A 12,494-nucleotide genomic window follows, 5' to 3' on the forward strand; every position below is an offset into this window, starting at 1 on the left:
TAGCTTGCTGATAGTCCAAACTACGCAAACTGTCTTTCACACACAAAAACATTAAAATGTATTACAGTAGAGTCTCACTTATCCAACATTATGGATAATCCAACACATTTTTGTAGTCAATGTTTTCAATACATCATGATATTTTGGTGCTAAATTCGTAAATACAGTAATTACTACATAGCGTTACTGTGTACTGAACTACTTTTTCTGTCAAATTTGTTGTATAACATGATGTTTTGGTGCTTAATTTGTAAAATCATAACCTAATTTAATGTTTAATAGGCTTTTCCTTAATCTCTCCTTATTATCCAATATATTCGCTTATCCAACGTTCTGCCAGCCCGTTTACATTGGATAAGTGAGACTCTACTGTATGTATAAATGATCTTCAGGCTATGTGGGTAAATTTTATACAAAACATACATGAATTTCGTATTTAGACTTGGGTCCTATCCCTAAGACACGTCATTATGTAAACACAGGCAAATTATGTAAATATAGACATTCCCAAATCTGAAATCCAAAATACTAATGGTCCCGAGCATTTTGGATAAGGGATACTCTCAACCTGTACCAGCTGGAAAATTTCTTAGGAAGATCTTGGATAAGGGATGCTCAGGGCAGTTCCACACAGCACTTTAACCCAGGAGTAATTGCATTTTTTAAACTCGGTTGTGCCCAGGTTATAATACACACACCCCCAAAAAAGTATGAGCTTTTTTGGGGTGGGGGGTATCCATATGCCCTCTCGAAACCTTACGGGAGGACAAGATGACACTCACATCCCTTCCCAAAACCCCTTAAAACTGGAGGGGGGGGGGTAAAATAACTTACCCGGCCACCATTAAACTGCTGCCGGAGCTCTACTGGTGTGTAGAAATGACACACCAGGAAAGTTGGGGCAGTAGCGATTCCCTCACCCTTCTCCCGGCGCGTCATTTCTATATGCCAGGAGAGCTCCGGCAGCCATTTAATCGTGGCCGGGTAAGTTATTTTACTTCCCTCCCCCTTTTAAAGGGTTTTGGGGAGGACGTTAAAGCCCTCTTGGATATTTCGGACTGAACCAGTCTGGAAAACCCGAAAGAGCTGTCTGGACTGGTATTCCAGACACCAGCCATACTCCATTAGACCCAAGTCTTCCACAAAGACTCGGGTCTAATCCAGTATCAAATTAATTCATCACAAAACAGGATTTTCCTGCTTTACAGAGAATGAATTTGTTTTAACGTGGGGTATCGTTTGGACGCCCCATGTGAAAACGTGGGAGCTTGTGTTTTTAATTGGACGTCTGGATGACCCTCAGTCTGTACTTCTGCCATTTGAAGTGAGATGAGTGGCAATGGAGAAAGAGATCTTCCACTTCTGATGTCCCACTTGCGCGTGATTTTCTAGTTCAGTGATAGAATCTTACATGCAGAGCCTTGAGTTCACTCCTGAATATCTTGAGACAGGACTGGGGAAAATCCCCACCTGAAACACTGGAGAGTTTCTACTGGTGATAATACTACCTAGACAAGTAGACAACTATAACCCACCAGATACTGTTGACTTGTAACTTTGCTAGCTAGGGCTGACTGGAATTGTAAGCAAAAATGTATGGAAAATCATACCCGGTTTCCCCGAAAATAAGACATCCTCAGAAGATAAGACCTAGTAGAAGTTTTGCTGAATTGCGAAATATAAGGCTTCCTCCAAAAGTAAGACCTAGTAAAGTTTTTGTTTGGAAGCATGTCCGTCAAACAGAACAACAGAGCTTGCAGGATCAGTAAATGTACATACCATAGATTGTACATGGAAATAATGTTGTACATGGAAATAATGGAAGTAACAAGAAATTCTTGATAGGATTCACAGTTTGTTTGGTTATGCTGGTTTGTACTGTACAGTATATAATAAATGTTCATTTTTTGTTCAACAATAAATGTGAATTCATGGAAAAATAAGACATCACCTGAAAATAAGACCTAGCCATCTTTGGGAGCAAAAATTAATATAAGACACTGTCTTATTTTCGAGGAAACACGGTAGTTGATCACCCTTGGTATAAGGGACAAGGACTCCCTGTCCCTTAACCATGCTATTATCCCATTTTCCCATGCTATTATCCTCTAACAAAGTTACTTTCCTACATTTATGTTTAGTATTGCTTTTTCTAGTTATTAACTGCTTTTTAATATTTAAAATATTTTAATATTTTAATGAAAGGCAATTAAGAAATGCCTTAAAACATATGTATATAATACACAAATACATGCACACACACACACACCATCTGGAAGGAACACACATTTTTTCTTAATTTCTTCCCACAAACAACTAATTAGCAGAGCCTGAAACATTGAGAAAGGTAGTTCAACTTGCTCTTGGATTTTAGAATGCTGGACATGCACCAATTTAGCACAGAAATCCTATAGATTGCTTCCTAGCCTACAAATCAACATTCCTATAAAAACAAGCTGGAACAAGAGTGGGGGGGGGGGGGGGGGAGTTGAGGAAGCTGTCCAAAGTAAGCAAATAAACAACTATGCAAAGTTGGCTTAATTTATAAAGATGTTGGAATTCTGCTTTCCATTGCTCAAGACTTGAACAGTTTTGTAACATACATTATTCACAATCTTGAATATAATGGCGATAAAGAATCTGGAAAGTATAGAATCAAGGGGGAAAAACATGGGTGGATATGGATGGAAAGAGAAGCAGCCATGCTCTAGTTCTGCCATAAGCATGACACAAGCAATGCATAATTTACTTTCTTGCATGCTCCTTATTGTTTTGAGTATTTGTTAATTCTAAATGGTTTGAGGAGCCAGATGTACAGGGTAATGTATGGAAAAATCTACACAAACTTGAAAGATAACAAGACATTTCAGAGAACAGTGTACAGCGCTAACAAAAATCCATGCAAAAAAATCTTATCTTCATGGTTAGCAAAATATAATCTGCCAATTTCCTCTTTAAGTGAAAACTAGTTTCTTCACCAAAAGTTCAATGGCTGCAATAGCCAGGATTCTGTACAAATTGATATGCAAGAATACTACATGATCTTGACTGCACAGCTAGTTAAGAAAAGCAAGGTATTGGGAAGGAGGATGTCAAATCCTTTCAAACCAAGATTACTACCCAATGAAAGTCAATGTATAGTAGTGGTTACAACACGTAATCACTTATTACCGTAGTGCATATTAATAGTGGGGGTTCCTTCACTGTTTCTTTATTTGCTAGAAAAGCAACAGCTCACTCAACCCTAATTTTTTAATTTCCTGCCTCCTTGCAAAATGATCTTCCTTACCCTCCGGCAATATGCTTTTCCTCACCAGCTGTACTCAGGGGCGTAGTCTGAGCCAAAATCTGGAGGGCTGGAAGAGGCAGGGGTAGGGTGGGGTTTTGTTGGTACACAATCATTGTGAAAGAGAGAGTTGTTTCATTTTTGAAAACAGGCAGAATACCTCAGAACAAGTTGTCTACAAGTGTCTATAGCAAAAGGTCAAAGACATATTTCAGACTGGTGGGAGGACATAGTTCCCTGTGCTTACAGCAATTTTAGGGGAAAGGTGCAGTGTAAAGTTCCTCAAAGACAATTCCCATGGCAGGTATAAGAGATCCAAGTTTCTAATGCTGGCAATCACAGAAATAAATAAGGGATAAGCGACCCCAAAAAGCAACAGAAGTCAGGCAAAGAGAGCAATCAAATTTTTTCACAATTTAAAAATTTACTCTTGCGGGGATAATCTGAATAATTTCATAATTAAATTGTTGCCCTGAACAGGCACAAACAGAGGGACCCTGGGGGACTTCACCAATAATTTTATTAAGAAACCAAAGCGAATTGAAAAGACATAGCAAGAGCAATGCCACTTCACCTAAATTTCTAAACTCAGTCTGATCCAGAATCCTGACTGATGACATGGACAAAAAAAACTGCTAACACTACCATAGTCAACCATGGCAGCAAAGACTATGAATAGGCTACAAAATTGCAAAAGTTAATTCTTCATGTAAAGACAATAACACATGAACCTGTCTGGAAGACTGGCTTTAATTTTACCTATTAATTTATTATATACCAACAGTTTATATACCAACTTAAGCCTACAATCCTACAAACACTTGTGAATAAATTGGACTGAACACACTTGGACTAACTTCTTTTGTAACCTCACGCCGCCCTGAGTCCCTTCGGGGAGATAGGACAGACTGCAAATGAAGTAGTAGTAGTAGTTGTTGTTGTTGTTGTTGTTGTTGTTGTTGTTGTTGTTGTTATTATTATTATTATTATTATTATTATTATTATTATTATTGTTATTATGATCAATCCAGGGATGGAAAATATAATATGACCCTTCAAATGTCTCCTTAACTACTGTTCAACAAAAAAAATATCCTGCCCCTTCTACAAACTAATGTTGAACAAGTTACTATAGCTTCCCCAAGTCCTTACATAGACCCATATTTCCTCACATAGTCAGCACCACATAATACTTGCACCCCATTTTCAGGATGGCGAAATTGGTATTTCAATATTCATCACATAATTGTCGCACCCTTCATTCACTTGCCTGAACACTTCCCTGGGTGGGTGAATGAAGGGTGCGACTTGCCCACACGCCTGCCTTCTGGGAGCTTTGGAGCTTCACTTGGCTGTCAGCCAAGTGAAGCCTCAGAGTTGATTTTTTTTCATTTTTTTCAAGTAATAGTCACATCCTGCACTGTAAGAGACCAAGTAAAAACCAGTGCTATACAAAGAATTTTGGACATAGAAGCACAAAAAGATAGCCACCCTCAGCAAGGTTGCTAACCTAAAATGGCTGAGTCGATATAAACGTACCTTTCAAATTGCCAACTATCTAAACATTCTAATGCCAAAACATTTTAGGGAGGTAGTCACTCGAGCTAGATTTGATCATCTTGATACAATGGTCAGATATGGGAGGTTTTACATCATCCCTTATAAAGAACGGATTTGTATCTGTGGAGCACCTGAAATTGAAGACACATATTATTTGATTGTAATTTGTATCAGAAGGTGAGATATTTGTACCTTGGTACATATATCAAATGGACAATTTATTGGGAATCTTACATCAAAGTAACATATTTTATGTGTTGCCAAGACCCAAAAATAACATATAAAACAGCTCTGTATTTAAGCAAAACAATACATCATGTGGGACAGATCGGGGTAAATTGTAGGGGGGATAGGAAAACATGAAGTATATATTCCATTTTATCATACTTATTTACTGTACAAGTCGCACTCCCTTTTTTCAGCTGGAAAAAGGGGAGACTGCGACTATTATGCGGTGAAATACAGCAATCCACAGGCAATCATCTTCCCCTACATAAACTAGAAGTATCAGTTTGTACCTGATTTTAGAATATGAACCTGAGAAGATGTGTTCGCTTCAACTGCCCTAACACTTTGGGTAAGAGAGACTTTCTTGAAAGATTCACCCAAGATGAATCCCCACTTCAGAGTCTGATCAGTTGAACTTGAGATGCAAAACCTTACTGTTATAGTGGGATGCAAACTACATACAAAATACCCAGACATAGTATTTCCTGTGCTGAAATTGAGGCACGTATTTGCTCACCAGAACTTGTGCATCCACAAGTATGACAGTGTGAGCACAGAACTCTGATCTGGGACACTCTGAAATGTCACGATAGGGTTAATGCAGAATGCCATTCGGTGGCCAGCTATTTTTAATTCCAAGTGATATATCCTGGGAAGAATGATCCAGCAAATGGGTGTTTCCCATTTCCCATGAACTGGCACAGCATTGACGCACGTTTCTGCCCCAAAGAAGAGTACCAGTCAAGCTTTCCTTTGTTCTCCCACTGGAAAATGGTGGGCATAGGAAGAACAGGGAAAATGTTCTTCTGAAAACTTAGTAAAATCTATATCCAGTCTTCCTTATTTCCAGCTGGGAAATCCTTCCCAGCAATATATAGATTTATATTCACATATAAACAAACGCAAGCAAGAAGTGACATTAATGTATCCCAAGTAACTATGATCCTTGATCTGTACATAAAGGTTCCTATTTCAAAAATGTCCTCAGGTCAAGTGCAGACTTTCCTTCTTGCGTTTTGCAGAGCCTTAGGAACATTGTTTTTAAAAAGTGAATGTGATAATATTACCTTTAAGAAGGCACCAAACGTATCACCAGTTACTTGTGGGTAATGTTACTTTAATGCATTTTAATGTGGTTTTTATAATAATGCATTTTAATCTGGTATTAAAAATAGAAAAATAGCCCCAAATCCCTGAAAATAACCTTATTTCAAGCAAGTAAATATAACAATAATGCAATATTATTAACATGTCCATTTCATAAAAAGGGTTATTATTGTTATGCCATTTAATTTCATTTTAGTGTCTTATTTCAAGCTCTTGTTATTTATTCCTTAAACATGAAGAATGTTGTCCTATATCTGCTGGGTTTCATCCTGCAAGAACTTATACCATTATTCCAGAATTATAAAGGAACTAAGGATTAGAGGCAATACAATTTTCAGAAAGTTACTCAACAAGTCTGTTGTAACTGAAAGTTTATGTCAAAGCCATCTAGGATCCTTAATTCAACATACTGCCCTCCAGACCAAAACGGGCTGACCCTACAGAGATAGCATTGCATACCATGGCTTAAAGCATTTGGTTTCAACATGGGAATCCAAGTTCAAGTTCTTTCTCAGGTATAAAACTTATTGGGTGGCCTTGGACAATCACCAACTGTTTTACCTATCTCACATGGTGGCTTTAACTACATGCCATTCCATGCTCTTGCAAGAATAGCAGTATACAAAATATAAGAGATATGCAGTCAGAGAGAGTATCGGCTCAAACACACATGACTGTTTACATATATATGCATGTGTATTGTATGCGAATGTGCCAATAAAAATGTAAATGCATGTATATATTATGAACACTTTCTTCCATTTTTGTATCTCAGCAATCAAATGTGGAAGACGATCAAAAGATTCCAGTTTTCAAAATTAACATGGGATATCAAACGCACAAGAAAGTCTGAATACAAAATTCCTGAATTCATTTCATGTTCCTGGACATGTGTCAAGCCACGTGATTTTCAGACTTTTATGAAAAGATTGGCAAGATCTGCTTGTATTTAATTTTGGAACGCTGAAATATTGACTTAGTGCTGTAATTTCAACATTTAGTTAAATATTAAGTGGAGGTGAGAAACTATAATTTAAAAAAGTTAACACTCTCACTTCAGCCCTGAGAAAGTACAAAGGTCTTTAAAAATAATGAACACTGTTTCCACAGCAGCTGTAACAGAAATACGACAGGACTGAGATGCAACGCTTGAAACAGAACTGCTTCGAAGTCAGTCGGAATTTCAAGAGCACTCATAGGAGGATCTCAGAAAGTTATGTTTCTGGATTCCCACACTCCCTCATGTGGGGCACACTCTCTGGGTAATTCTAGGCAACAGGTCTAATTCTATCACTTTTTCCAAGTTCTGTTCTGGACCCACAGCATGAGCCCCACTTCATCACCTGCTTTATAGGCATACATTACAGCCAACTGAATAGTGGGATCACCGTATCCATTTCCTTAGCCTTCTTCCAGCCAATACGCCCCAGACGTGCTGAACTAAAAATCTGATCACTCCACTTTTACAAGTTTTAAAACTTCTGAATGTTTATCTGGGATACATTTTAAATACCGTTTAAAATGCAACAGCGTTTCAAGGACCAGGAAGGAAAAAGGAATGCTCATAGGAACCTGACATATACAAAGTTGGTTTTCAAAAGATTAATTGACTCCTCTTCTTGTAAACAATAACTGTTCTTTACTGGGAAGTAGTAGACTCCAAATACATGAATTGACTCCTCTTCTTATACAGTATATAATAATTGTTCTTATTTCTTTACTATGAATAGTAGACTCCAAAACCACAACCGGTTTCTACTCAAGAGAGTCTTCATCAGGTGGAATGTAGCCTATTATTTGAGTTTTCTGAGTTTTTTTGATATGGATCCTATAGGGAATATATAGTGGCACAGTGCATTAAAGCACTGAGCTGCTGAACTTGCGGACCAAAAGGTGCCAGGTTCAAATCCCAGGAGCGGAATGAGAGCCCGCTGTTAGCCCCAGCTCCTGCCAACCTAGCAGTTCGAAAACATGCAAATGTGAGTAGATCAATAGGTACCACTCCAGCGGGAAGGTAATGGCGCTCCATGCAGTCATGCCGGCCACATGACCTTGGAGGTGTCTACGGACAACGGCTTAGAAATGGAGATGAGCACCAACCCACAGAGTCGGTCACGACTGGACTTAATGTCAGGGGAAAACCTTTACCTTACCTTAAAGATTATTTACAATACACAGTTATATGAGACATTATCTCTGTTATGTACCTTGTATGTCTCATGTAAACTATGTGTAAATAACCTTTAGCCACTATATATGTTCCCTATAGGATCCATATAAAAAAAACTCAGAAAAATGTAACAAATGCAGTAAAGGACTTCTATCTCAGGAGAAAGGTGGGATATAAAGTCAAAAAATAACTATGTAAATTGTGCATTCAGAAACAGCCCTCCCCAGTCTAAATGTGTTGGATCCATCATCACTCTAAGTGGGTCTCCCAAAATCATACCTGCACCTCAGCACTTTTTAAATGTGCCATACTTACTGGCTGGTGATGGCGTGCTGTACCCGCTGACCGGCAGCTGGTGTTGCATCCCTGGCAGGGCACCCGGAGGCGACAGACCCCCGATCATGTGTGGGAAGAAGAAAGCATAGTGAGGTACTGGGTAGCTGTTGAGATGCCCACTCCCTGGGGTGGAACAGGAGCTGCTGTTGCTCGCCATCGCTGGCACTCTCCACGGGCCTGATCCTTGGGAAAGGGACTCACATAGGAGCTGAATATGGAGCACTTGCCATGGAACACCAATTCAGGACCATGAAAATAGTTTTTAAAACTCGGTTCAAAGTCAACGCAGCCTCCCCTTGACTTAAGGGCCAGGCAGGGGTGTCTGTGATGTACGGCCACAAGTGTTCAGTCTGTTAAAAAACTCCTCTGATGAATGGATGGAATTCTCCAAAGTTTCAAGTGCGTTTCAAATGGAGGTCTCTTGGGTCAGGCCCTCTGAAGAAAGCATGCAGGGAGGCAGGCGAGGTCCAGTCCACAAGCTGCAGGAAACAGAAAAGTAAAGAGTGAGCACAGGTGAACAGGACAAGAGTTGTAAAGTCATGTATATATGAATATTTGGACATTGTGAAAAAGTCATTTCCAAGGCAGGACTTTAAGTATAAATATCAAGGTTCCATAGCCAAGACTGGAGTAAACTGAGCTATTACAGGCCAATAGATACTCTACCACAGACACCAGAAGCGCTGCAAGACCAAGAACAAGCCACGTGAGTAAAGACAAAAATCCACCCAGAGGAAAAGTGTTCTTACCATACATCAAGAGAACCACTGGCCGCATAGGAAAGCTGATGAAGAAACACAACCTACAAACTATCTACAGACCCACTAAGAAAATCCAACAAATGCTACGTTCAGCAAAAGACAAGAGGGATCCTCTCACCTCTGCAGGAGTTTACCGTATACTATGCAGCTGTGGATTACAGAGGAACCACCAAAAAGTCTACATAGGGACCACCAAACGCAGCGTCCAAATACAAATCAAGGAACAGGAAAGGCACTGCAGACTAATTCAACCAGAGAAATCAGCCATAACAAAGCACTTGATGAACCAACCTGGACACCGTATATTATTTGAGAACACAGAAATGCTGGACCACTCTAACAGCCACCATGTCAGACGACAAAGAGAAGCCACTGAAATCCACAAGTATGTGGACAATTTCAGCAGAAAGGAGGAAACCATGGAAAGGAACAAAATCTGGTTACCAGTATTAAACTCTAAAATAAGGACAGTAAATAAAGAACAACACTCAAAAACATGGAATTTCAGACAAGAAACAATCAGGGCCAGCTAAGTACCTCCCAACAAAGGATTCCCCCAGGCAGGAAGCAGCCAAGCTTTGAGGCTGCAAGGCTATTCAATGCTAATCAAAATGATCAATTGCAACTTTCACACTTGCCTCAAACAGATAAGAGTTCTTTCTCCCACCCTGGGCATTCCATAGATATATAAACCCCACTTGCCTAGTTTCCAACAAACCTCACAACCAGAGGATGCCTGCCATAGATGTGGGTTATTTATTTTGTGTCAAAAGCATTGCACAATAAATACATTTAAAACTTAAAAAAAAGTTTAAAACTAAAAAAAAAAACAAGCTGCTAAATAAATTTAAACCAAAAATGGCCAAAGATGTGGGTGAAACGTCAGGAGAGAATGCTTCTGGAATGTGGCCATACAGCCCGGAAAACTCACAGCAACCCTTTAGAAAATATCTTGGAAAAAGTGACTTTGGGGGCTTGTTATATGAAAGAATCTGATAATCACAGTCTTAAAAAAAAGAGTATTTTCCAAATTCTGGAAAGATTATACTATTTTTTTCTATCTACAGTATTTATCTATATACAGATACACATACACATAAACATGTGAAAAGGCATCCATAGCAACTTTACAATGGAACACAGGTTCCTCAAAGATCCCTTTTTACTTCTTCATGTTGGATAATTTATGGCGATGAACACTGTGCATATTACAAGTGTGAATCAGAAATAAAAGACAAAAACAATTAATTAAAGAAAAGCAAAGAACTCCGTCCTGACAGTGATGACTAAGTTATGCCTCATTGTTCGTTTTTGTGAATACCCTGCCCTTTCATGATTGTTCTGCTTGGCAGTGTTTTTTTGATTCCAGTTTAAACAAATCCAGGAAAATAAGCAACCCCTCAGTATGTTCTTTTATAACTTTATAAAAGGAACTGGCCTAATCCTTTTAGGAAGTCGTAGCAAGACAGGTTTGCTCGTTTCAAATACCCGAGTCAGCATTCGAGCAAGGGTCAGCAAACAACGCCCTGCCTTGATTCAAACCATACAGTAAACGTCCATAGTTAAGGATGTATGGAATAAAGGCTAACGTCCACAGCTCAATTGGAGAGAAGAAATCCTATCCACTTTACCATTCCTCAGTCTCATTCAACCACAATATATGTTGCTTGGGTAGGGCGAAAAAGATCCTAGCGACCAAAGACATGGGAATGACAAATGGGGAAGACTCAATTGGGGTGGGGGGCGGGGGTAGGGATTCTTGCACATCCCAAAAGATGACTCCTCCTATATATCCCACCCCAAATCTGGAAACAATTTCTCCTTGGTCTTTGTTGCCAGAAAGCCCCGTACCACCGACGGATCTCCCCCAGCCCACCCCACCTCCGTGGGTAATTATCAGAGCAGACCATTTATCCCTCTCCCTTGACAGAAAGTGATAGGTAGGCCAGCCCCTCCAGACAAATGACTCAGGGGTCGGGAGGTTTGGCTACCTGCTGCCCCTGCTTAACCATAAATCACGGTGGTGGGGGGAAGAGAGAATGGAGTGCAGGCCACTAGGGGAAATGCTGATTAATAGAAAACATAATAGAAGTCCCACATCCCGCTTCTTCTCAAAGAAGCAAACGAAGGAAGCCAATTCCAATGGAAGTTTTTGAACACAAATAGGATGAGGTGTCAGTGCACTATTCCTAGTCTAAGCCCCCTCCACATCCATGCATGCAAACAAAACCCTCCTTCCAGGCTGCCCAATGAAGTTCTAGTGCCCGAGATGGAAAATATAAAATGATCTCCTCCCAGAAGAGTACCACTAGCAGGCCACATGGCCTGCTAGAAACATCTCAAGAACCAACTGGAAGGTACAGGTTTTCTTGGAAAGCTCTTGTTCGTTTCCATCCAACTCATGGAGATCGATTTCCCAGCAGCTGTGCCCCTAACTCTGTCCATCTTTTACTCTGTCCTTCCAAAAACACATGATCTGAAGTTGATGCCTGACATCCTTCCTCACTGCAGTGCACTCCAAGTCTCTATCACAAATCCACCCATACATCTGAACTCTCAAAGAGTGTATTTCCCTCTCAAGGCTGTATTTTTTCTCAGGCATGTTTGGAGTGCCTCTGAGCATCTGCAATTTGTCTTCCCCCTTGAGTAGCCCACAAGACTCCCACACTTCCAGAACTTGAGAAGAATTTTTTTTGAAAGTGTGTTTCCGAGACGGAGGGCTTGGCTCAGTCCCAGGTTAGGATTCAGTCCCAACAACTCTGTTCATTAAAAGACACAAAGCATTTAGAAGAGCAGAACAGTTCAAAAACATTTTTAAAAAGTCGATCCGGAGCAGTTCCAAGGGGTGGGGTGAGACTGTGCTTCCAGTTAAATGTGGATAGGTTACATTTTCACAACCTTTGGATTGCACGTCGAAAATGGCAAGGAGTATTTCCATGAGAGTAACTCTTTCCTTTCCCAGGGTGTAAAAGGTTGCATTTTGGCGCAGAGCAGGAGGCTTGTTGCAGCAAGGCAGACTTTTCCTCCTTTTGGCCAAAGAGGACAT

General features: G+C 39.9%; 1 protein-coding gene and 1 long non-coding RNA gene across 3 annotated transcripts in view; one reads left to right on the forward strand and one right to left on the reverse strand.

Annotated features, from left to right (window-relative positions):
• The window catches only part of rara (retinoic acid receptor alpha), a 282,413-nt gene that overhangs the window by 146,547 nt on the left and 123,372 nt on the right, over window positions 1-12,494 (reverse strand). For both annotated transcript variants that reach the window (XM_062957876.1, XM_008113361.3), the window contains exon 2: window positions 8,667-9,166. In XM_062957876.1, the coding sequence (XP_062813946.1) occupies window positions 8,667-8,844 (178 nt within the window). In that variant the 5' untranslated portion in view covers window positions 8,845-9,166. The remainder of the gene's footprint in view (window positions 1-8,666; window positions 9,167-12,494) is intronic.
• Window positions 1-12,494, forward strand: part of LOC134292562 (uncharacterized) — a 36,953-nt gene that overhangs the window by 2,684 nt on the left and 21,775 nt on the right. The gene's annotated exons all lie outside the window — the stretch shown is intronic.

Source organism: Anolis carolinensis, chromosome 6 (genome assembly GCF_035594765.1).
Source record: "Anolis carolinensis isolate JA03-04 chromosome 6, rAnoCar3.1.pri, whole genome shotgun sequence".
Taxonomy (NCBI): domain Eukaryota; kingdom Metazoa; phylum Chordata; class Lepidosauria; order Squamata; family Dactyloidae; genus Anolis; species Anolis carolinensis.